Source organism: Seriola dumerili, unplaced genomic scaffold (assembly GCF_002260705.1).
Source record: "Seriola dumerili isolate Sdu_G_001 unplaced genomic scaffold, Sdu_1.0 BDQW01001449.1, whole genome shotgun sequence".
Classification (NCBI taxonomy): domain Eukaryota; kingdom Metazoa; phylum Chordata; class Actinopteri; order Carangiformes; family Carangidae; genus Seriola; species Seriola dumerili.
Window position 1 is genome coordinate 1184845 of NW_019175704.1, and position 21023 is coordinate 1205867.

Genomic DNA, 21023 nt, shown 5'->3' on the forward strand with positions numbered 1-21023 from the left:
CTTTAAAAAAGGACTTTGGGGTAAAAACGGGCACTGTATTAAACAAAAATAAGAACCTGGGCATAATTATCATTTTAACGGGTTACTGATACATCTAGATATGTAAAAGTGTCACGAGTTTCTTTTAGTGGATATATGTCGAAGGACATCCGCTGAGCCTGGTCATTAATAGGGAAGAGCAGACTCTTAGTAAGGTTAATGTTGTAGCCTGAGATCTTCCCAAAGCTAGAGATAATTTCTAATGCCTTAGGCATAGAGATAGAAGGGTGGACAGATAGAGTATCAGGTCGTCCGCATATAGAGACAGCTTGTGAGTTTGCCCTCCCCTGTCAATACCCCTGAACTCCCCAGTACTCCTTAGTGCAACTGCTAGCGGTTCAATGGCCAGGTCGAAATAAAAGCGGGCTCAGGGGGCAGCCCTGTCTAGTCCCCCTACATATAGGAAAATACTTGGAGATTGTCTTATTAGTGCGAACCGAGGCCAGCGGTGTAGCATACAAGACCTTTATCCAGGAACAAAAGGCTGGTCCAAAACCGAACCTCTCCAGAGTTGCAAATAGATATTCATATTCAATACGATCGAACACTTTGTGTGCGTCGAGGGAGAGCAAGACCTCTGCAGATTGTGACTTTTCCGGAGAATAAAGAATATTAAAAAGCCTACGTACATTGCTAAAAAGCTGCCGCCCTGTAATAAAACCAGTCTGATCTGGGAGCATCACTGTATGTATGACAGACTCCAATCTACTAGCCAGAACTTTAGTTAAGATCTTGTAGTTGCAGCAAAGTAGGCTTACAGGACGATATGATTCACATTTCAGGGGGTGCTTTCCTTTCTTGAGGAGCACGGAAATGGTGGCCTGGGTCATTGTAGGGGGAAGTGTCTCACGCTCAAGAGCTTCGGTGTAGACATTTTTTAGAAGAGGGATTAGTTTGCCTGAGAATTTTTTAAAGAATTCAGTCGGGAAGCTGTCCGGCCCGGGGGCTTTACCGCTCCTCATACGTTTAATTGCCTAATCAATTTCTGCGGCTGAGATGCTGTTGTCAAGATCTGTCCTATCCTGTTGACCTACTACTGGGATTTCGAGACTATTGAAAAACTGAGCTAGCTTTGCATTATCACAATTTTCAGCGGCATAAAGGTCCTCGTAGAATTTTCTGAATTGCTCATTTATGCCTTTTTGATCTGAGGTTATCCCATCTGGAGTGTTAATCTCCGCAACAAATCCAGCCTCTGCAGATTGTTTTAGCTGATGACAAAGTAGCTTGCTGGCTCCATGCTGATAAAACTCTTGACAGGATAGCAGTTCAGATATCGTGGGTCAAACATACCGCTGTATGAAACGTAGAACCTCTCACCGCTAAACCTTTTTAGGCCGCGCGCTTTAAGTTTTTCATTATGAAATCCTTGGCCTGTTTTGGGTCTTTAAAGCTTGTGCGCACGCCATCCGACGTCGTTATCCTCAGCTCCGCTGGATACCACAGGCAAAAGCGGATTCCCTCGCAGGTCCTCAACAAGCCCCTCACCTCATTAAACTCCCGCTGCTTGGCGACTGCCTGTGTGTAGTCTGGCTGAATGCGGATGTTATCACCGTCCCCCGTGGTTAGATGTTTCATCTGCCTGGCTTTTCTCACAACTTCCTCCTTCTCCGTGTAATAATGGCATCTGATGATGAAGGCTCTCGGTGGGTCAGTATCACCTGGTCTCACCCGCAATGTGCGATGTGCTCGGTCCAATAAAGGGGGCTTATCGAGGCCGAGCGTCTCCTTCAGGCACTGAGATATAAAGTCCGTCAGGCGCTTCCCGTCCTCTCGTCTTTCCTTTATCCCGGTAATGCGTAGATTATTGCGGCGTGACCGGGCTTCCAGGTCCTCGTGTCGTGCTTTCTGAGTGGCGAGCTCTCTCCGCACGGTAGCCATGTCCCGCTCCAGAGACGCAATCTGGTCGGAGTGACTGTCGGCTGCAGACTCCAGGGCGATCATCCGTTTATCCAGGGCCTCATTTTTGGCGTTGGCATTGTCGGTAGCAAGTTTAATTTCTGCTCTCAGTTGGTCGACCTGGTTCCGGATTTCAATAGCTCGTGCCTCCGCCTTGGCGAGCAGTTCAGTCCTCAACTCGGCGATTGCTTGGAGGATAGCTTCATGTCCGCTGCTCAAGTCAAGTGCAGCGGCACATGTAGTGTCTTCATCATCCTCTGGGCTAACGTTAGCTCTGTAGCTAGCTCTTGTGTCAGGCGCTTTTCGGGGGTTTTTAGACATTTTTAGCTGGCGTAGAGTCAAAATCCCAAACCCGGTGCAAGGTCTCAGCTGCGGTTATGAGTGTACCTTGAGGTCTTCACATTAAATAGCTGCTTCTTGATTTTTAAATAGCGTTGGCGAGGAGCTCAGTGAAAACACGTCCTCACATGGCACCGCTCAGACCGGACTCCTGGCATAGACAATTTCAGGGTCAGATATGGGACAGCTATTCCTCAAATTTTGTCATGTCCAATGGTAGTCATGAAGTATAAAGTTTTCAGAATATGTAAAAATCTTTTGTATGTTAATTGCCACGTTTTTCCTTTCCCTGAGCAGATTTTCTACAAACATAACATGATAACATGGGCTATTCTTCTTTGAACTAAGTCTTTAGCAGAGTACTTGAGTGCATTACCTTGTGCCTGCATGCTAACTACTGTAGGTACTCTGTGATTAGCCTCTCCCAGTTTGTCCTGTCACTTTAACACACTGGGCCTCTGAGCCAAACTAAATGACAGAGTAGAGGTTTGTTTGTTTGTTTATTTTCACAATACAAAATACCAAAAAAACAACCATATTAAGTGCAATAAACACAAACTCCAAGGACTAATTCAGGAAAAGGAGAAAGAATAAATCTCGAGAATACTGCACACCATAACATCCAAGTATGCTTCACATGTGCTTAACACATTATTTCAATCTTAAGTGACCATCACACGATGAGTAAAAGGGTTGAGGTCTTGTTTAAGCTGTGAGGTATTGATATTCAAGTGCTGGCGTAAACTGTACTGTTCATCAAATCATGAACTGTGAGCCAGAGAGGTAATGAGAGTCCTTCCAGATGTTGCTCTCTCCAAAGTTAGAGGTCCTCCTCTTGCACTGACGGCATCGCCTGTACTGCGCAAGCTTATCTACGAGGAGCTGACCAGCAGACCTGACCACAGGGAGACAGAATAAAGAATGAAAGAATAAACAAATGATGCGTGCATCTCTGTAGGCAAGTCAGTAATCAAGTGCATCATCGCAGGTTTAACACGAGCGAAAGAGTGTTGTTCAAATTCTGACAGCAATAACAGAAAAGCTCATTCCTTACCAGAAATCATGAGATAATTTATTCAACATGAAACCAATGTGCACAGTGTGTTGTAGCCTTTCAAAGTTTAAAAGTCAGTTGTTTCCATTGTACCCAAGTGACTGTTGTTGCATGTTTAATGCTTATCAGACTAAATGCCAAATTTTGTGTGGTTGATCAGACACCTATTACCAGCTTGAATTAATGAATAAATGTAAATGTGTGGGTGAGTGCTGATGGAGGCTAAAGGTGAGCCTACATCCACACACCTCAGGAAGCGCCTCTCGTCTTCCTCTTGTTGGTGCTTGAGCTTCACACTGCGACTCCACTCATCCTCCAATGATTTACTAATGTCTCGCTTCTTCTCAAAGCGGTTAATGCGGTCAAGTATTAGTCTGGAGAGAAAACATAGGCAGAGAGAGACAAACTATCAACTATCCAAATGCTTTGGACAAAGACTGCTGCTTTTCTTTCTCCGTACCCTCATTATTATCAGTTTCTTTAATTTTCCCTTTCCTTTACTCACTCTGTTTTGTTGTGTTTGAGCATTTCTCTCTCTTTCTCCAGCTGTGCCTGGCGGCTGTGCAGTTCTGCCTTTTTCCTCTGAGCGGCAACACTGACATTTACTTGGAAGAGCTGCAAGTATATAGAATAACATCACATCAACTTCAGCATGTGGCAGACCAGTTTAAAAACAAGACATGCAGTAATGGTTCTGAGAATATTTGTAGGCCTGGCAACCGAAAAAAAAAGAAAAGAACAATTAAAAACAGGTGGAAAATAACCAAGTATCTAACCATTTATCTGTAGAGCTGTAGTAGCTGCTTTGCAGGTAATAAAGGATACGATCAACAAATAAAATAAGATGCATTTTTATAGTTAAATGAATGCATTAATGATATGAATCCAATAATATAATATATAGTAGTATAATGCTCTCAGAGGGATGATTCTGCATCAGTGAATACTGATGATATATGATACGAATAATTTACTATTGATGCTTTTGCTACATTTTGCTGATAATACTTGTGTACTTGTCCTTAAGTAAAGGTAAGGTTCTGCAAAAAACAATTCAGAGACTTTAAATATAATTAAACAACTATGTTTATGGTTATTTCTGCAGTGGCTGCAGTAAGAAACAGATGTGACCTTCTGTGCCCTCTCGCGGCCCTCTGCGCTGCTGGCTGCTGTGTCACAGCGGCTGAACCAAGAGTTGTCAGCCTGGCACTCTGGAGGGTCTGTGTACTTCTTATCCCCCATCTACAGGACAGAACGCACTCAGTCAGTTCCTAACCTACAACTTCAAAGCAAAGCTAAATGACAATTTTGTTGCTTGCGCCCTTCGTTGATAAAATTATTGAGAAATTCTTCCTGAAATGAATGTATACATGATTGTTACTTTGAAGTAGAGGCGCAGACAACACTTGTGCATACTGAACATAGAACACAAACGTGATTTTGAGGACATGATTTCCACCACTGATTTAGCATTCCTCCTCTAACACCGTAGGCCCTATCTTTTTTTTAAGAAAAGATGTTTTTAATTCCATGCATTCTTCTTTCTTTTTAGTGTCTAAAACCTGCAGAATTCTCCTTTTAAAAAAACCAAAAAAAAACCAAAAAAAAAAACGAATGACAAAAAGAGAGGTTGATGCTGAATGCAGGTGGGGGCTTACTGAATATTTCTTTGATGAAGTAGTGGTGGTAAAACCATGTGCCGATTGAAACGATTATTGAAATTTAACACGTTAACGTACAGGTTCTCTCTTACAGATGTGTCAGCTGTGCTGCACGAAGAACGTAGAACTTAATATTTTCTGTGACAGGCCATGAGATGTACAGTAACTTGTTTGGCACGCAACACCTTGGCCGATGACAATATGCAGTGGCTCGTGAGATTAAAAAAAACACGTGAAAACCGGCTTTAAGAGCAAGGGCACCCTGCCTGACAGGCAGGATGGGCAGTGGTCTTTGCTGCCTTCCTTTGACCTATGACCTTCCTCATCCTGAACAATGCAACAGCACATTTCTAACAAGCTTGAGCTCGTGTTGATGTGGCATTGTGCAGAAATCAGTAGCATCAGAGAAAAACACGGAAAGGGACAAAATCATTTCAGTATAATTAATAATCAATTCACCTAAAATATATCTTTTAAAGCCTCTTAACACCAGAATTAAACATTTTAATGAAACCAATTACCATGTATTCTCCATAACCACATGCAGTGTTATTTAAACATGTTAGAAATTCAAGAACACTTTTAACCTGATGAAAATTAATTTTGTAACATCATTGTTTGTGTAAGTATGACACTTCTGCCACTAAGGGTCTCAAAATCAAAACAAAAAATGCCGTTTGGTGACATCGTGAAGTAGCGTGGGATCATGGGAGTTGTTGTCGTCATCACATTTGTGAAACCATACAAAGACTTCAACAACAGCCTTTGCAAAACGTCGAGTCTGGAAATCAACTTTTAAAGTATTTTCTTGCCTGAGTGTCCAGAGCTGTCTTGTAATGCTTAGTTCTCTCTTGTTTCTGTTGAAGGTGCTGGGCCTTCTTCAAAGCTATCCTAAAACACACACATATACACCATATCATATGCTAGTTACCACAACAGATGATTATTTCAAATGCCTGAGCAGTACCACTGTTGCAGACTCACTCCTGGACCAGCTGGACCTGGTCTAGATGCTCCATTAGGAGACGGTTCTGCTGGTCCTGAGCCTCATGTTGCCGCCGGCTCTCTATCTGGCTCTGAAGATCGTTCATATAACGATGCTGCTGAATCCTCTTTGCAGGAGTGAGGGGCCGAGCCGGGAAGATAAATGAAGTCTAAGCAGCCCAGAGAAGACAAATAATTTTAACAAGGCACTGTTACACTAGAAAGATACAGAGAGTGACGAGAACTGTACAGTCTTTGAGATTTTCATGAATTCAGACCCTATTTTTGATACCATTTATGGACAGCTTTTTTTTATGCAGTAGCGATTTAATGTATTAACATTCAGTAAGTACCTCTTTGTATAGTATTTTTCATTGTTAGATTTGTTAGGAGTCCACCATTTATACACGTGCAAAGGATTCACAGGAAGTGCACATTTATCTCAAGGACAATTATTTACTGACTTCTTCATTAAAAATGTGTGTTGGTTTGGCTGCACATATGGGTGTTGCTGTTAGCCGCTGAAGAACCATTTGCTGCCACGGGAATTCTGGGACTTGTAGTATTAAATTGCACTTGCTGTTACCATGGTTACCATCGTCTTGCCAAATCAAAGTTTGTACTGAAGGTAATTGCTAAGTTCATAGTAACTACTTGCTAGTTTCAAACTTGTGATTTACTCTGCAAAGAAATGTCTTAGTGTTTAAAGAGTAGTAATATGTAAATTGGTTGCTATGAAACATCTCAAGAAAACCTCTCAACCAATTAAACAAAAAGTTTCTACCACTAAACTGTAATATGACCTTCAAAAGTAATCTTTTAGGCAAACCTGACTGCCAGCCGTTTGTAAATTTGGGTTATTTGCTTTCATTTATTTCTAAGTTCATGTAGATAGTGAGGTGGTGATAAGAGTGAGTGGGAGAATGTCTGATTAAGCTAATCTAACTATTTGAGGTACACTGTGTTTTTTTGTGAAATATAATTTGAAATCTTCTCAGTTCACATCATTATTGGACAGCAATTTTGAAGGGTTGGGTATTATCAGCAACCAAATGAACTATTTTACTCCTCAGTATGTTACAATTATATCTGCCAGGTTGAATGTGTAAATATTAACCAAAAACTAATCTAATACCTGTACCTTATTTTGGTGAAGTTAACACACCATAACTAGGGCAAAGATTGAACTTAGGAACAGCTGGTGAACTAGCTGCAGGTTCTACTCACAGGGTACAGAGGGCAATAAGTCTTTCCTTTCTTCTCTGACATTTGCAGGTTGAATGTAGCAACCTGCTTTGCATGCTCGCGTTGCTCATTCAGCTTTGCCTGCCAGATGGACAAAGAAAATCAAATGCCTTTTATCATCACATTGACTGAAAAAGAGTATTACATATATTCACCTGGGTAAAGTTTTTTTTCAGAGGGCTTTGACCCTTTAATCAATTCTTGGGACATGCTGATCTGTCTTAGTGGCAGTTTTATTGAACCATGAAACAATATTGCAAAAACAACATGTAAGTTGTTCAGTTTTGAATTATAATTTCCCAAGTGTCCCACACTTCTTTCCCAGTGTGGAAAACAGGATGAACCACCCATAACTCCTCAATTGTTGAGATTTCCTTTTTTGCTTTTACAAGTTGTTATTGCTGTTTTTACATTGTCTTGACATAATGGTTTCAGTTGTATCTACTGCCTCTGGCTTTGACGAACCAACAGTTTCTACATATGTTTTCTGATACCATTTTTTTCTTGACATGAAACAAAAAAAAAAAAATCCCAAGAGCACTCTCAAATCACTTTTACTTTTAGTTAACTTGCAGCTGACAGAACGTAATAGGTATTTCAAAAGTTGCCAAAATAAAATAGGAAAAAATAGTGATTATTGAAGCATTTTACAAACTTTTCTGAAATTTTTTTACAGTACTAAAGCCGTCGTCCACTTGACCTGCACAATCATAGTTTTTAGCCACACTAGCAGCGTGGCTCTGCCTGTGGGTTGGTCTGCTACTTTGGTCCAGACTGTTGGATGGATTGCCATGAAATTTTGGTTCAGACATTCATGTTCCCATCAGTACAAATAACTTTTGGTGATCCCCTGACATTTCATCTTTCATCATTGCACCTGTTAAGAATCAAGTTTAAGAATCATTGTTATTGTGAAGCGTGCTAACATTTACCTCATGCAGAGTATGCATGTTGTTGTGTGGCTGTAGACTCTTATTACACACCTGTTCTTCCTCCATGCACTGCTTGTCTCTCTGTTGCTCTTTAATCAGTAAGAGTTTCTCCTGGGCTTTTTCCTCTGCCTGCTGATGCTCCCTCAGGTACACTGGAACATTTCTTTGGGCTCGCTGCATACACAGGTAGCACAGCTCCTACGAGGAGGCCACATGAGCGATAATGTAAACGATTCGTGTTTATAGGATTAAAATATATACTGTGGTTATTTTTCTCGGCATTTGAATACAAACATCTTAAACCTGTTATAATGGATATGGTGAACATGCAAACAGCTGCTTATTTAGACATCAAGCAGACACACACATTTGGAGTTGTGTTTCTGTCCACTTTCTAGCTGTGTTTTATTCTCCACCAACTTCTGAGGGAAATATCAGGCTCTTTAGCTTCTAACTGCACCACATTGTACGTCAGCTAGTGGCTAACTGTGGGATTTTTGACCTTTTTGTGATGGAAACTGCTGCCTGCTGGAAGTGAAAACAACACCGTGGGAGCAGTGAGACTGAATCACAACAGTGAGTTTGCAGGTGGGAAAGTGTAAACTATGATTCCGATTTGAGAACACCCACAGTTCCCTTCACAGAGACCCGAGCTGCCCTCAAAGCAATAACATTTTAAATTTGGCCTTGTCAAGCCTTACTTAAGTTATTTCAAATGTACTGCCATACTCCATCCCTCCTTATTCTGTTTGGTCTCTGGAAGGCTGGAGCCTATCATACCATACACTAGATAAGAGGAGGCCTAATTTCAGTCCATTTCAATCCAGTTTCCCAGTCACTCCACTAGCACAGATTTTAGAGACCACTATAAAAACCAGACTAAATCTACACTTACACACCTACAGTACACAGATACATCAATGCACCTGCACTCACCTGTCCAGCACGAGTGTGGCCAGAGCAGCTAACATTCACATGAGGTTCCTCCACTTTGGGAGCGAGCTCTGGCGGGGAGATGGAGGTGGCGGACCTGGGAGTGGAAACGGACACTTTACAACTGTATAATGTACATGAAAGAGAGTGACTCCTTGGCTTGTACATGTGCAGTTTGGAGTGAAATTATGGTTAGATTATTATATTGATATCATGTGACATTTAATCTTAAACAATATGTGTCAAATCCTTCTTAAAGCTTACTCCATGTAAGAGAGATTTTAATGGAAACCAATTAAATTAACTTCTCATTCAAGTTTATTTTCTGTTTGATTCTATACTGATCTAAGAGACCAGAGCGTCTGAATTTAAATCACCAAATAATTCTCGATGAAAATTTTTTTTTTTAATTCTAATGATGCACAAGCTGATGCCGATGTCTTGTGTAAAGTTTCATAGTGCTCTTTTGCACCATGAACATGTATTTGAGGTGTAAAGAGGTAGAGGTCTCTAACTGGCACTAATTAAGACTCCTGTAGTTATGGTGACACTGAATATCAGTTAACACCTGCTGGTGACTTAATGGACTTGTAGCAATATAGAAAATAAACTTCAGATGTCTCCCATTCGTGTGTGTGTGTGTGTGTGTGTGTGTGTGTGTGTGTGTGTGTGTGTGTGTGTGTGTGTGTGTGTGTGTGTGTGTGTGTGTGTGTGACCTATACTCTTGACATGCTGCTGAAGACATTTCAAGCTGAGAGCACATTTTGTTCAGTCCTCATTGCATGCAGGGTTTATTTTTGTTTTGCTGGTGCTGCTTTTGACACTGTAGATCACAGCATCCTTATTGAAAAACCCCTATGAGGGATAAGGGATTGTTTTTTGCCCCTGTCTGAGAGATATGAGTTTTTCTGTGTTGATCCCCACATGTCTGAAACTGCTGCTCTGTCCTACATATGTGTGTGTGTGTGTGTGTGTGTGTGTGTGTGTGTGTGTGTGTGTGTGTGTGTGTGTGTGTGTGTCTCTGTGTCTCTGTCTGTCTGTGTGTGTGTGTGTGTGTGTGTGTGTGTGTGTGGAAGCTCACAGTGCAGGGAGGTGGTGACAGAAGAGGAATCTGTCCCAAAGGTCGTTGTGCATCATTGATGGGGCTGGAAGCTTCCTCAGGGCAGTAACAATATAGGACCACCACTGAGCACTCAGCTCTCACTGACCCATCTACCTGCAAACAACAGCTCTGTCCACTGCAAACTGAACCTCTCTACAGAGTGTGTGTGTGCATGTCTGTCCGTGTGTTTTTGTCCTCTGTGTGTGTGTGTGTGTGTGTGTGTGTGTGTGTGTGTGTGTGTGTGTGTGTGTGTGTGTGTGTGTGTGTGTGGAGTACTTGTCTGTGGCCTCTACAGGGGGTTTTGGATTCAGTTCTTCAAACAGGCTGACAGCTTTCATCTTGGCAGGCTGCAGTGTCTGATGGGATTTAGATTCTCTCTGTTGGGGAACTTCTGTGGAGACACACAACACTCTGGCTGGGTTCACTGTTCCTAGATGTAACTGCACTCATCTCACTCTTCATTTGAAAGCTCCAAATCTATCAATAATGATTCTGTTATTCTGAACTCTATTCTTCTTTTGCTGTATCTCATCTTATGTTACAACCTGTTCTGTTTTTGAATTAAGATTTTATTTATTTATTTATTTATTTATTTTGTTTTTGTTTTGTTGAGTTTTTTACTTTTCAATAACCACTCCCAGATGGTAAAATGCCTGGACTAATTAATCACTTATCTAGTCTTTGATTTTTAGCAAAGAGCTCTCTGTTCTTAAACATTGCCAATAGTACATCGAATTGAAAGTAAAAGCTTGAGTCATTTTGTTTAGCATGAGAACGAGTGCTCCAACTCATCCTGCTGGTGCAACCAGTTCATCCTGGAGTGCAACGACACAGCTTAAAATAATAGTTTACGTTTGAATGAGATTTCTTGTTAAGTAAGTTTAGCATAAAGCCTGGAAACAGGGAAAACAGCTAGCCTGTGAGTGAGTCAATGAGTTTAGAAGTGCCAGTAGATTTTGCACCCTTTGGACAGAGCTAGACAAGCTGTCCCCCCCCCCCCTTCTCAGCGTATGTTAAGTTGATCAGCTGTTGACTGCAGCTTCATATTTACAGAGTCACCTGACCTTTCAGCAAGAAACCAAATGAGCCTTATTTCCCAAAGTGACTATGATTACTACTCCTCCAAAGATCTAAAGCAGTTCACACACATTGTCTATATGATAAATAAGAATAACGTCATTTCCACCACATCATATTTATTTCAGCCTTTATAGCCACTGCAGCTCCAGCTCAGCCTCACAGTGTGGAAACAAATGTCGGTTTTCTTTACAGAAAGTTGATGAGAGATTTGAAAGGATTTGGATTTGGTTCAGTTCTTAATTTAGATTCATTAAAGTGCTATCAAACCCCAACTCTAATTGTGCAAAAGGCTCTTTTACCTCCTGCATTCCTCTGGTCTGGAGCTGGTGACAAGCACCATCCATCTCTGTCACCGGCTTTGTCGTCTGGTTGAGGAGAGCAGACAGTTGGCAGGGTGGTGGGCTTGGCAGTCTGTGGTCGCTGAAGCCTGGACGGTCCAACAGACAGTAAAGAGACACTGCTGCCAGGTCTCTGGAGAGGCAAATGTACCAATGACCTATATGAATACAAACAATATTGTACATTCATTATATGTACTGCAACATGCAAATACACATGCACTTACTTACATTCTTAAAGGCTAACAGCAGCCTACCAGTTCCATCCATGGCATTAATAAAATCGCTGTTGAATTTCATCCGGACCTTTTGAAGCACATCAAACAAGATTAGACTTCATTAAAAACCAGCTGTCACAGTCCACAATATGAATCACAGCATAAGGAATACAGTACGAACGGCCGTGCCACCTTGTTGTTCTTAAAGGACAGAACTCCAATTCCCTGGAAGGTGACAAACACGTTTTGCTCCGAGGCCAAAGCTCTGAAGAGGAGCAGAAGAGTTTCTCTAATGCAGCCCTCCACTACGTCTCGACTGAAAGGACCCTCTTGTGACACAGCTGCAAAGTTTAGCTGCACCACTGGAAAGTGTGTTACTGTAAGGACACACACACACACACACACACACACACAAATCCTTAGATAGATTTTGTCTGATCCACCCTCATAGCTTATATTTTTTATCAGTGCAGTTATGATTCTCCAGCATTTCATCCTTTCCCCTGTTTTTACTGAATTTTCCTGATCTGTTTATCTTTTATCTGCATAAGTAAGTTTGTTTTCCACTGCAACAGTTCACTATGTAAAAATTTAACAATACATTCACATTGTTTTTGTTTGAAAATGTGTTCACCTGCAGCCAGTGGCCTGGTCTGCTTTAAACCCAGAGACTGAACCAGTTTCCCAGCCAGGAGGAAGATGGGTCGTTGGATCACTGTGAACTTGTTTCCTAGGTCCAGCTTTTGCTGAGAGAAGGTGAAAGTCCCCAGTCCTGCCAGGCGGACCCCCTATTACAAAAGATTAATCAATTAGATAGATAGATAGATAGATAGATAGATAGATAGATAGATAGATAGATAGTAACCTTCTGTAAGGTCATCTGTCGTTCAGTGTAGGCGGATACGTCAGCCCAAATACAGTCAATATCTGAAAAACAGTAAACTCTGTTAATGACGTGCACTTTATCAGCAGTGTACAATAAACTACCAGCAGCTGAATAAACAGTCAATCTCTCTGTCACATGAACACTTTTGTCCGACCGTTTTCGGAGAGCTGCGAAATTGTCGGTAAAGTCCGCCTGTCCGGAGCTTCCGACACCAGCTGCAGTACATCAGTCATATCTGTTTATTAAGAAAACTCCTCGCAGGGTGAAAAAAATACGTTTTTGCAAATCGCCTCCACTTCCCGCTCGGCTGGAAATACCATATGAGGACAAACACTTGAGAGCCTGGTTGCCTCAGTAATGCGTTCCCGTAGCCGGGTTTCCAGAGCGCGTCATTTCTGTCACCCTGTCACTGTGGATGACAACAATCTACAACACTCGAGAGTTCGAGTTTCATCCGGATATTGTCATCATTATAATGGAGAACGACTGAAAGCTACGCATGGTCAACTATTTAACTGATTGAAATAAGTAAAAAAAAAAAAAAAAGAAAAGTAAAACATTTTAATAGGCTAATAAACAATTATTAAAAACATGAATAGCCATAATGGTATCACTTTCTGATAAGGCACCATTTATACATACCATTTTTTAAAGCTATAAATTAATTAATTTACTTCTTTATTAAATAATCGATGCTTTGTAGCTTCGTTAAACATCATTAATCAGAACAACTTTAGGATTGCAACTGTTGAGACATATAGATAAATCATAACCTATACGGCAGCCTGGGTGTCGATTATGTCACACGTAATACGCATCATGCTTGATCAACACAGATTATCTTTGCTAGTGGAAATATAGGTTATTGAACTGAAGTTGGGGCTGAGGTCAAGAGGATTTCGCAAGGGGCTTTTCTCGGTGTTTATGTTCCTTTATGACGTTTCACTTTCATTTTTCGACCAAAAAGTCAGTATTAACTCCGTGTCATTTCTTTAGGGGAGGCTACTGTCTCTAAGGAGCCTCTCACTGAGGACATCATTTTGTCGATCCTTGATGTGAGGTGTTAAATCATAAGGATGATGAAGATGCTTCTGGCCCTTTTCCTCCTTAAATCACTGACGGGTAAGTAACGACCACTTCCTTACAGTGTGTCATAAATGGCAATTAGACAGGTGGAATGATGTGTAAATCTATAGTTGTACCAGGTGAATCTATTTGGTGTAAAACTTTTAAAGCTGAACGTGTGGATAATCGCCTAACCTGTAGATTCATTAGGTATTATTACATTTATAGTCCTACATGAATACACTAATAATAAATCTTCAGTGGTTGAAAGTGACTATCATTTTATGATACTTTAATTTCATATTCACTTCATTTCAGAGGAAAATTTTACGTAGCAGAACTTTGTTTTCTCTTCTGTCATCTCACAGTCGCTCACTTTTATCCTGAACCATAGCCTACATTAGGTTGGGAACCATTAGCTTATGTTATAAATTAAATCAAACTAACTCCACCTCAAGCAACTACACAGCAGTAAATTGCTGCTTACATTGTTGTACTTGGGTATCTGCAGGTGTTGAAAAGTCTTGAATGGCAATGAATTCAGTCCGTTCAAAAAAAATTGTCCTGAAGATAGTAAAAAGTCATTTAGAAAGTTGTTGAATATTTTTCTTTGGCAGAAAAATTAAATTTTTTAAATTGAATCAAATGAATTGAATTAAATCATGTTGCTTATCTGGGCCGATGTCATGTTAACTGATTATATGTTACTAGGAATTAGTGTTAAATACAGAAAAAATTTGATATAAATCTTAATAAATTAATGTACTTTATAAACAATTGTTTGCCTTATTGTCCCCATTCTTTTGATTGTGAGAAATGTGTTGCATTGCAGTCTACCTGACCCTTAAAAAAGTCCTAAAAAGTCTAAAATTTAGTTGTGTATTGATTACTTCCTCCACCTCTGTAAGTGGGTTATGAGATTGTCATCAAACTTTTATTATATAACAGTATTAAGAAAAAAACAACAACATGTGTAGCTGCAATAATAATGTGCAGATTCACACTAACAATATAAAAAAATCAGATTGTGAAATATCACCATGGTTATGAACAATGTCAAAGAATGTGAACAAAAAACATACATGTGGTGAGTCAGTTCCAAAAAAGATGACCAAAGAAAATCACAAGACCAATAGCCTCAGAGAAATTGGGACAAGGTCAGTATTCTCATTTCCTACTAGTTATATCCCCTATGCGCACCATATAGTTTCACAAAGGGTAACCTACACTATCTACAGTATATACTATGATAGGCTACTCTGTTACCACTGTCTGTGTGGTCTGTGTGTGAAAATCACTTAATTACACATCACTGTATTATACATCGCATTTTTTAAACCCATACAAAAACCAAAGTGTACAAATAATAATTTGCGGTTTTATAGGTGGTTATGTGTGGGACTATTTCTTCACAGTGACTTCTTTTACAGTTTGTTTCTGTTGGTAGCCTGGCAACGGTGAGAACAATATCTCAGTCAGTTACTGCGTGCGGCCAAGACATAGTCTCGCACATAACCTTGTTTTGCGTGTTTCTCGTCTTGGTGCTGAACTAAGCCAATGGCAGCTGGCTTCATATTTACCATAGACACATGAGAGTTGTCAATCTTGATATCTAATTCCCAGCAGGTAATTGTCACAAAGATATAACTATTCAGAATTGAAGTAAGAACTGATTAGCTGACAACAGTAAATTGTCCAGTAAAAGATGTTTTGATTATAAGACTAACCAGCAACATTTCAACAACTTTGTGAGCATACAATAATGATATTTTTGACATTTCATTCTCTGTGTCCACAAACATCTTCATGTTGTAGTTTGACTAAGTAAAATGAACTAAAATTTGTGAAATTCTTGCAGGTGTGTGTCCCCTAACTTCCAAAGAGATACATACAAAGGCAGGTGAGCTTGTGGTGCTTCAGTGCCCTCCTGACAGAGGGTATAACCATGTTGATACCAAACTTGTCTGGACAAGTCACACAACCCAGAAGATATATGTGACCAACAACATGTCAGCAGTTGAGCTGACTGAGATGGGTGTGCTGATTCATGGAAGGAGCTTTGTCATCCTCAGTTCGTCTGTGAACCATCAAGGAAATTACTCATGCTCTTTGAGGTACGTTGTGTTGTATTCTTGGAGTGATCTTGATCTTTCTGATAACAGATCAATCAATATTTCGCATGAATTGTTCAGGCATGAATCAGACTACTATATATAGAATATATAAATATTTATGTTTTATGTATTTGCTACACCGAATCACATTGCACTGAACTTGTTGCTACCTATTTAGATAAGGTACATGTATTGCGCAATATGTGAGGCTGTACTCATAAGAACAGTAATACTTGAGCTAAATGCTAACATCAGCATGCTAACATTCTCACAACAACAATGGTGACAATATGTAATGTGCTAATATTTAGCGGATGGTCTATAATATTTACAATGTTCATCACCTCAATGTAGAGTGTTAGCATGCTAACATTTGCTAATTAGTGCTACACACAAAGCACAGTTGAGGCTGGTGGGAATGTCTTTAGTTTTGCAGGTATTTGGTCATAAACCAAAACATTTGTGGTGTAATAAGAAACTTAAAATCGGCCTGAGGAAACTTTTCTTGGCAAGACAAAGGGGGGGTTTGGCTGTGCCAGACATTTACCAATATTATCTATCTTACAATGCTAGATATCCTATTGCATGGGCTTATGATAACCCTAATTCAATAGGAAGTTGGGATTGGCTGGAGAGGCAGATCATCACTGGTCTTGACAATAAGATTTCTTTGGCTTCTTTATGGTTTTATCCAAATCCTTCTGCAAAACTTGACAACCCAATTATGATTTTTTCTTGTAATATTGCTGAAGAAATTCATAAAAGGTTAAAAATCACAGGAACCTCTCTCCCTTCTTGCCCTTTATGGCACAATCCTTTATTTTCAGCAGGAGGTAAACCATTAGTTAACACCATGTGGCATAGTTCTAACATCAAGTATTTGGGAGATATAATAAGTGGTAGGAAAATTGTTCCATTTTGTAATCTTAAGGAACAATATTTCCTAGATGATACCTCTTATTTACACTATCAACAATTGTACTCTAAATGTAAAATGCATAAAGGGGCACCAATGGCGACAGAGAGGGACATTGTTGTCAGGAAAAGTCAGGTCTCTAGCATATATACACTCTCACCAGCACAACTTTGCTGGGAGAAAGACATAGGGACCCCTCTTGCAACAGCCAGCTGGCAGAGAATATGGAATACTTAGATAGATAGATTTGTAACACTGGGTTGTCTCGCTGCTTAATGAAAAATTATTATAAACTGGAAGATAAGAACTCCAAATTGTTTCAGTTTAAGCAGTTGGCTGCAAGAATTTATTGATTTAACTGGGATGGAAAGAGCAGCTGCTACACTGAGGGCCCTTGATCTGGACCTGGTGGGTTTGTGGGACACAATCAGGTTATATTTGAACTCTATACCAGACTATGTGTAAATGGTATTGTTTCCTCTTGATCTTTTGTTGGAGAGAGACTGAAGGACAAAAAAAAAAAAAGACATATGTATTGATGTAGGCACTTGTTGTATTTATTGATGCCAACCCCTCCTCCCTTAGGTTTGTTTGTTGTTTGGTTTGTTTTCCTTTTTTGGAGTATGTGCATGTGTTTGTTTAGTATTGTATGTTATAACAATAAACTTAAAAAAAAAAAAAAAAAAAACAACAAAAAAAACAAAAACAAAACATGGACAAATTAAATGTTTGACCTGACGATGGTCTGCACAAAATTTAACAGCAATCCATCATATTACTCTGGAGCAAAGTGGGTGACTGAACCTTCATTGCTATCTGCGTGCTCATACCGCTAGTGTGGTTAAAAGGGCTCTTTTAGGCTCGAGAGATAATGCTCTGGACTGAGCATTATCTCTCGACAAAGATTGGTTTGGTGTAATTAGGAAATTTGGTTCTTTGAAGTACCAGTCCTTGTCAGCCATCAATCAAATGCCATACCTGTGTTGTGGTGACGGAAAGTGTCTGTCATCTAGTGACACCAAAACAAAAATGTCTGGATGTAGAAATGGCAAAGTGGCTGAGAAGACAAGTAGTATTTTGGAAAGTGATCCCCAAAGCCTTCACTACTTTCATATTCAAAGCCTTTGCAAAATGTGTAAAGTTTAATTGTGAAATCTTCATATTATACCTTTTCTTTTATGACATGACAGAAATGCCAGCAGCCAGTTCTGGTTCACACTGACCACAGTAAAGTCCAAAGAGTATGAAGAGATGACCACATACTCTAAGTCATGTTACACTCAAGAGTCTTGCAAGTTGAATTGCCCTGATGTGAAGATCCCTCCAAATATTACCAGAAATGGCTTCACATGGCACAAGGTAATTTTACACAGCAGATTTTTGAGTGTGAATGAGATTTGATTGTGAATTTGGAAGCTTCACCCTGCATCATTCATGATTTGTTTTTACAAATTTGCAATGGTGTAATGTTTTTCCTAGACCAAAACTGTTGTTCACTGCCTTCATGTCTAAAAATTTAACTTAATTTTCCATCTTGTAGGAGGGTGAAGCAAAAGACGGTTACTTCCAAACTGTTGAAGAGAAAGACAAGGGTGTCTACACCTGTACTAGATCTTACCTGTATCTTGGTCAAATCTATAATAAGACCTTTAGAGTGGAACTTCAACTCAAACCAAAGAGTAAGAAAAACACTTTGTCGATCGTCATTAAAGTTCATGTGTTTAAGAAAAAGGTGTAAAGAGTTTTCTCCCCTTTTTTTGCACAGAATTTGACAAAGCCGCAGTCATCATTTTACCAAAAAACAACAAAGTGGTTCCCATAGATTTGGGTGAGCATGGTTACACATGAATACACATACAAACATATAATACCTCCCTAAATGACCTCTTTTAAATATTGTGTTAACTGCTTCTTCTAGGCTCAAAGGTGGAGATTGAATGTAAAGCTGTTACATATTCAGACTTTGACGGCGTGTTCTGGATTAGTGGGGGATCAGTAATGTTCAAAAATCCCAGTTTACCAGTTTACTACAAAACCACACGGTAAACACACTCAATACACACACAAAATAGATTGTCTTTTTTAAATCTTCGTTCATTAAGTTCTTTCCTTCCTTTTGCAGGGAAAAAAATGCAGAAAAAATAAAGCTGACAGCATCTCTGGTCTTCAAAAAAGTGTCAGAGGAGGATCTATCAAAAAATTATACCTGTAAACTGGAATCTGTCTCCAACAACCTCCCAAGCTTCGTTACTATCACTTTGGTCCAGAAAAGTATGTCAGATAGATAGATAAATAGCTTTGGCTTTACTGTTGTATTTACAATTGTGTTTGTTTCCATCAGTGTTGTGTTTAATAAACTACTGTTAAAATTACATCACATTCCAGCAACATTAAAGTTTGAAGTGACATCTTCCAGGCTATAGTTTATTTCATGTTTATATATATATATTATATATATCTCTTTCCATTATTACCCTACAGCTCGCCCTTCTTACATTTTCCTGTGTCCCAGCATTGTGGCCATTGTGGTGGTAATGGTTGTGACAGTAATTATCTATGTGAAGTTGAAAATTGACATCACTCTTTTCTTAAGAGACACTCTTGGCTGCTATGGACGCACCTCAGGTGGGAGTCATATTTTTCGCCATTTGTTTCATTTTAACTTACAGTTACATATTTGTGCTTTTTTGGGACGCTGCAGACAGTTTGACAGCAATGACAGACATGTTGGACAATTTTTTGTCATTTGATTAGATGGAAAAATCTACGATGCCTTTGTGATGTGTTATAAGAGCGACACAGATGCAGGAGTAAATGCTGATGACAGAAAATGGCTGGAGAGTGTTTTGGAAGAGAAGTTTGGCTACAGTCTCTGTCTTTATGATCGTGACGTTTTACCAGGGAAAGGTACGTATTTAAGATGCACTTAAATCGACCTAAAAATATTAACGAGGTAATGATTAATTTGAACTCTGTTGGGTCGCAGCTACAGCGGCAGCAGTGTTAGACTGCATAGAGCAGAGCCGGACGGTGGTTTTGGTCCCCACCTCTCCAGATCCTGGTCCAGGGTGTGACCAGCTGAGAGCCATCCATGCAGCTCTTGTGGAGAGGCAGACTCGCTTAATTTTCATAAAAACTGAGACAACACAAGATTCAACATCAGGTTCCTTAGCTGAGGCCTTACAATTTTTTAGCAAGGCTGGAGTCTGCATCACCTGGAAGGGCTTAAGCTCCAGGTCTTCCTCTTCCTCCTTCTGGAAACAGCTGCGCTATTACCTACCTGCCATGAAGCATACACCGAAAATAAGGCCTTCACCACAGACAGCTGCCCAGGATAACTGTTATGCTTAGCAAAGAAAGTCTGAATGAATAGATCATATCAATGCCTTTACTCTATGACATAAGTATATATTCAGGTAAAGTTACTAACTATTTACAATGGGGTTCAATGGGGAATCGGGAATAAGAAAGAGTCTGATGTGTTATTGTCATTATATAGCTATGTTTTAAATGGGTATAGCCTACTTTTTATTTACCTATATTACCAGGATGATATACTGTTAAATGCACTTTTGAAAATTATGTTGTACCAGTTCTGTATTATTTTAAACATCAACATTAACATTAACATTAATTCATATTTTTATTTTATTATTTTATTATTTTATTGTTTATTCTAAATTAGTACGTGTAAAAGTATTTGTACGTGTGAAAGGGTTAGCTCATTTAGCCTTTTATAGTATATTTTTTTTACTTTACATTTTGCAAATTTAATGTATATGGTTCACAGACACATGTTCTCTTCAACTCCCCGAGGGCAGGCAAGGCATTTCCAGCAAATAAGCTCTGATAAATCTCTGATAAATCCACCAAACACTGCATACTCATCACCAAATAGCAACAGTGACGGTTGAAGAAAGCATAACATTTGTCAACCAAGGACCCAAACATTTTCCCTAAGACTTGGTGAAAACCACAAATAAATCAAAAGACCAGTGAATATTAGACTTCTATTCATAACGTGACAGGAAACACATTGTTGCTCCATGTTTCCTGTTATGATAGGCCAGTGTTTACTCATTAAATGTAATTGAACATGATGATGAGCTTATGTAATGTTTTTCCGCCACCTACTGGAAGAAAAAGCAATAAATGCAGTTTCAGAAGCTTGAAACAGTCCAAACTGTTGTCAAGGAGGGTTAGTGACAGTTAAACATA

General features: G+C 39.6%; 2 protein-coding genes across 3 annotated transcripts in view; one reads left to right on the forward strand and one right to left on the reverse strand.

Moving 5' to 3' along the window:
• The window catches only part of LOC111238690 (interleukin-1 receptor type 1-like), a 25544-nt gene extending 4521 nt beyond the window's left edge, over positions 1–21023 (forward strand). Inside the window, exons 1-11 of one of the 2 annotated variants that reach the window (XM_022768327.1) lie at positions 12498–12580; positions 13707–13832; positions 15634–15889; positions 17996–18164; positions 18346–18484; positions 18571–18633; positions 18724–18847; positions 18928–19076; positions 19287–19430; positions 19560–19712; positions 19792–21023. In XM_022768327.1, coding sequence (XP_022624048.1) covers positions 13787–13832; positions 15634–15889; positions 17996–18164; positions 18346–18484; positions 18571–18633; positions 18724–18847; positions 18928–19076; positions 19287–19430; positions 19560–19712; positions 19792–20156 — 1608 coding nt within the window. In that variant the 5' untranslated portion in view covers positions 12498–12580; positions 13707–13786 and the 3' untranslated portion in view covers positions 20157–21023. Of the gene's footprint in view, positions 1–12497; positions 12581–13706; positions 13833–15633; positions 15890–17995; positions 18165–18345; positions 18485–18570; positions 18634–18723; positions 18848–18927; positions 19077–19286; positions 19431–19559; positions 19713–19791 lie in introns of those variants that run through there. The other variant, XM_022768328.1, reaches the window with a different exon arrangement.
• Positions 11530–12725, reverse strand: ccdc81 (coiled-coil domain containing 81). Its single transcript, XM_022768329.1, has 5 exons — positions 12690–12725; positions 12459–12612; positions 12017–12201; positions 11838–11912; positions 11530–11739 (listed from the first exon to the last, which is right to left on the reverse strand). Exons 1-5 carry the CDS (start codon positions 12702–12704, stop codon positions 11530–11532), a joined length of 639 nt encoding a protein of 212 aa, XP_022624050.1. The 5' UTR covers positions 12705–12725.

What these genes read in the sequence shown, in the direction of transcription:
- ccdc81 (XM_022768329.1), bottom strand. An exon ending in GACCAGGCCACTGGCTGCAG is followed by an intron (nt 12,202 to 12,458) that starts GTGAACACATTT and finishes GTGTCCTTACAG; the next exon opens with TAACACACTTTCCAGTGGTG. An exon ending in TGCTGTTAGCCTTTAAGAAT is followed by an intron (nt 11,740 to 11,837) that starts GTAAGTAAGTGC and finishes TTGCCTCTCCAG; the next exon opens with AGACCTGGCAGCAGTGTCTC.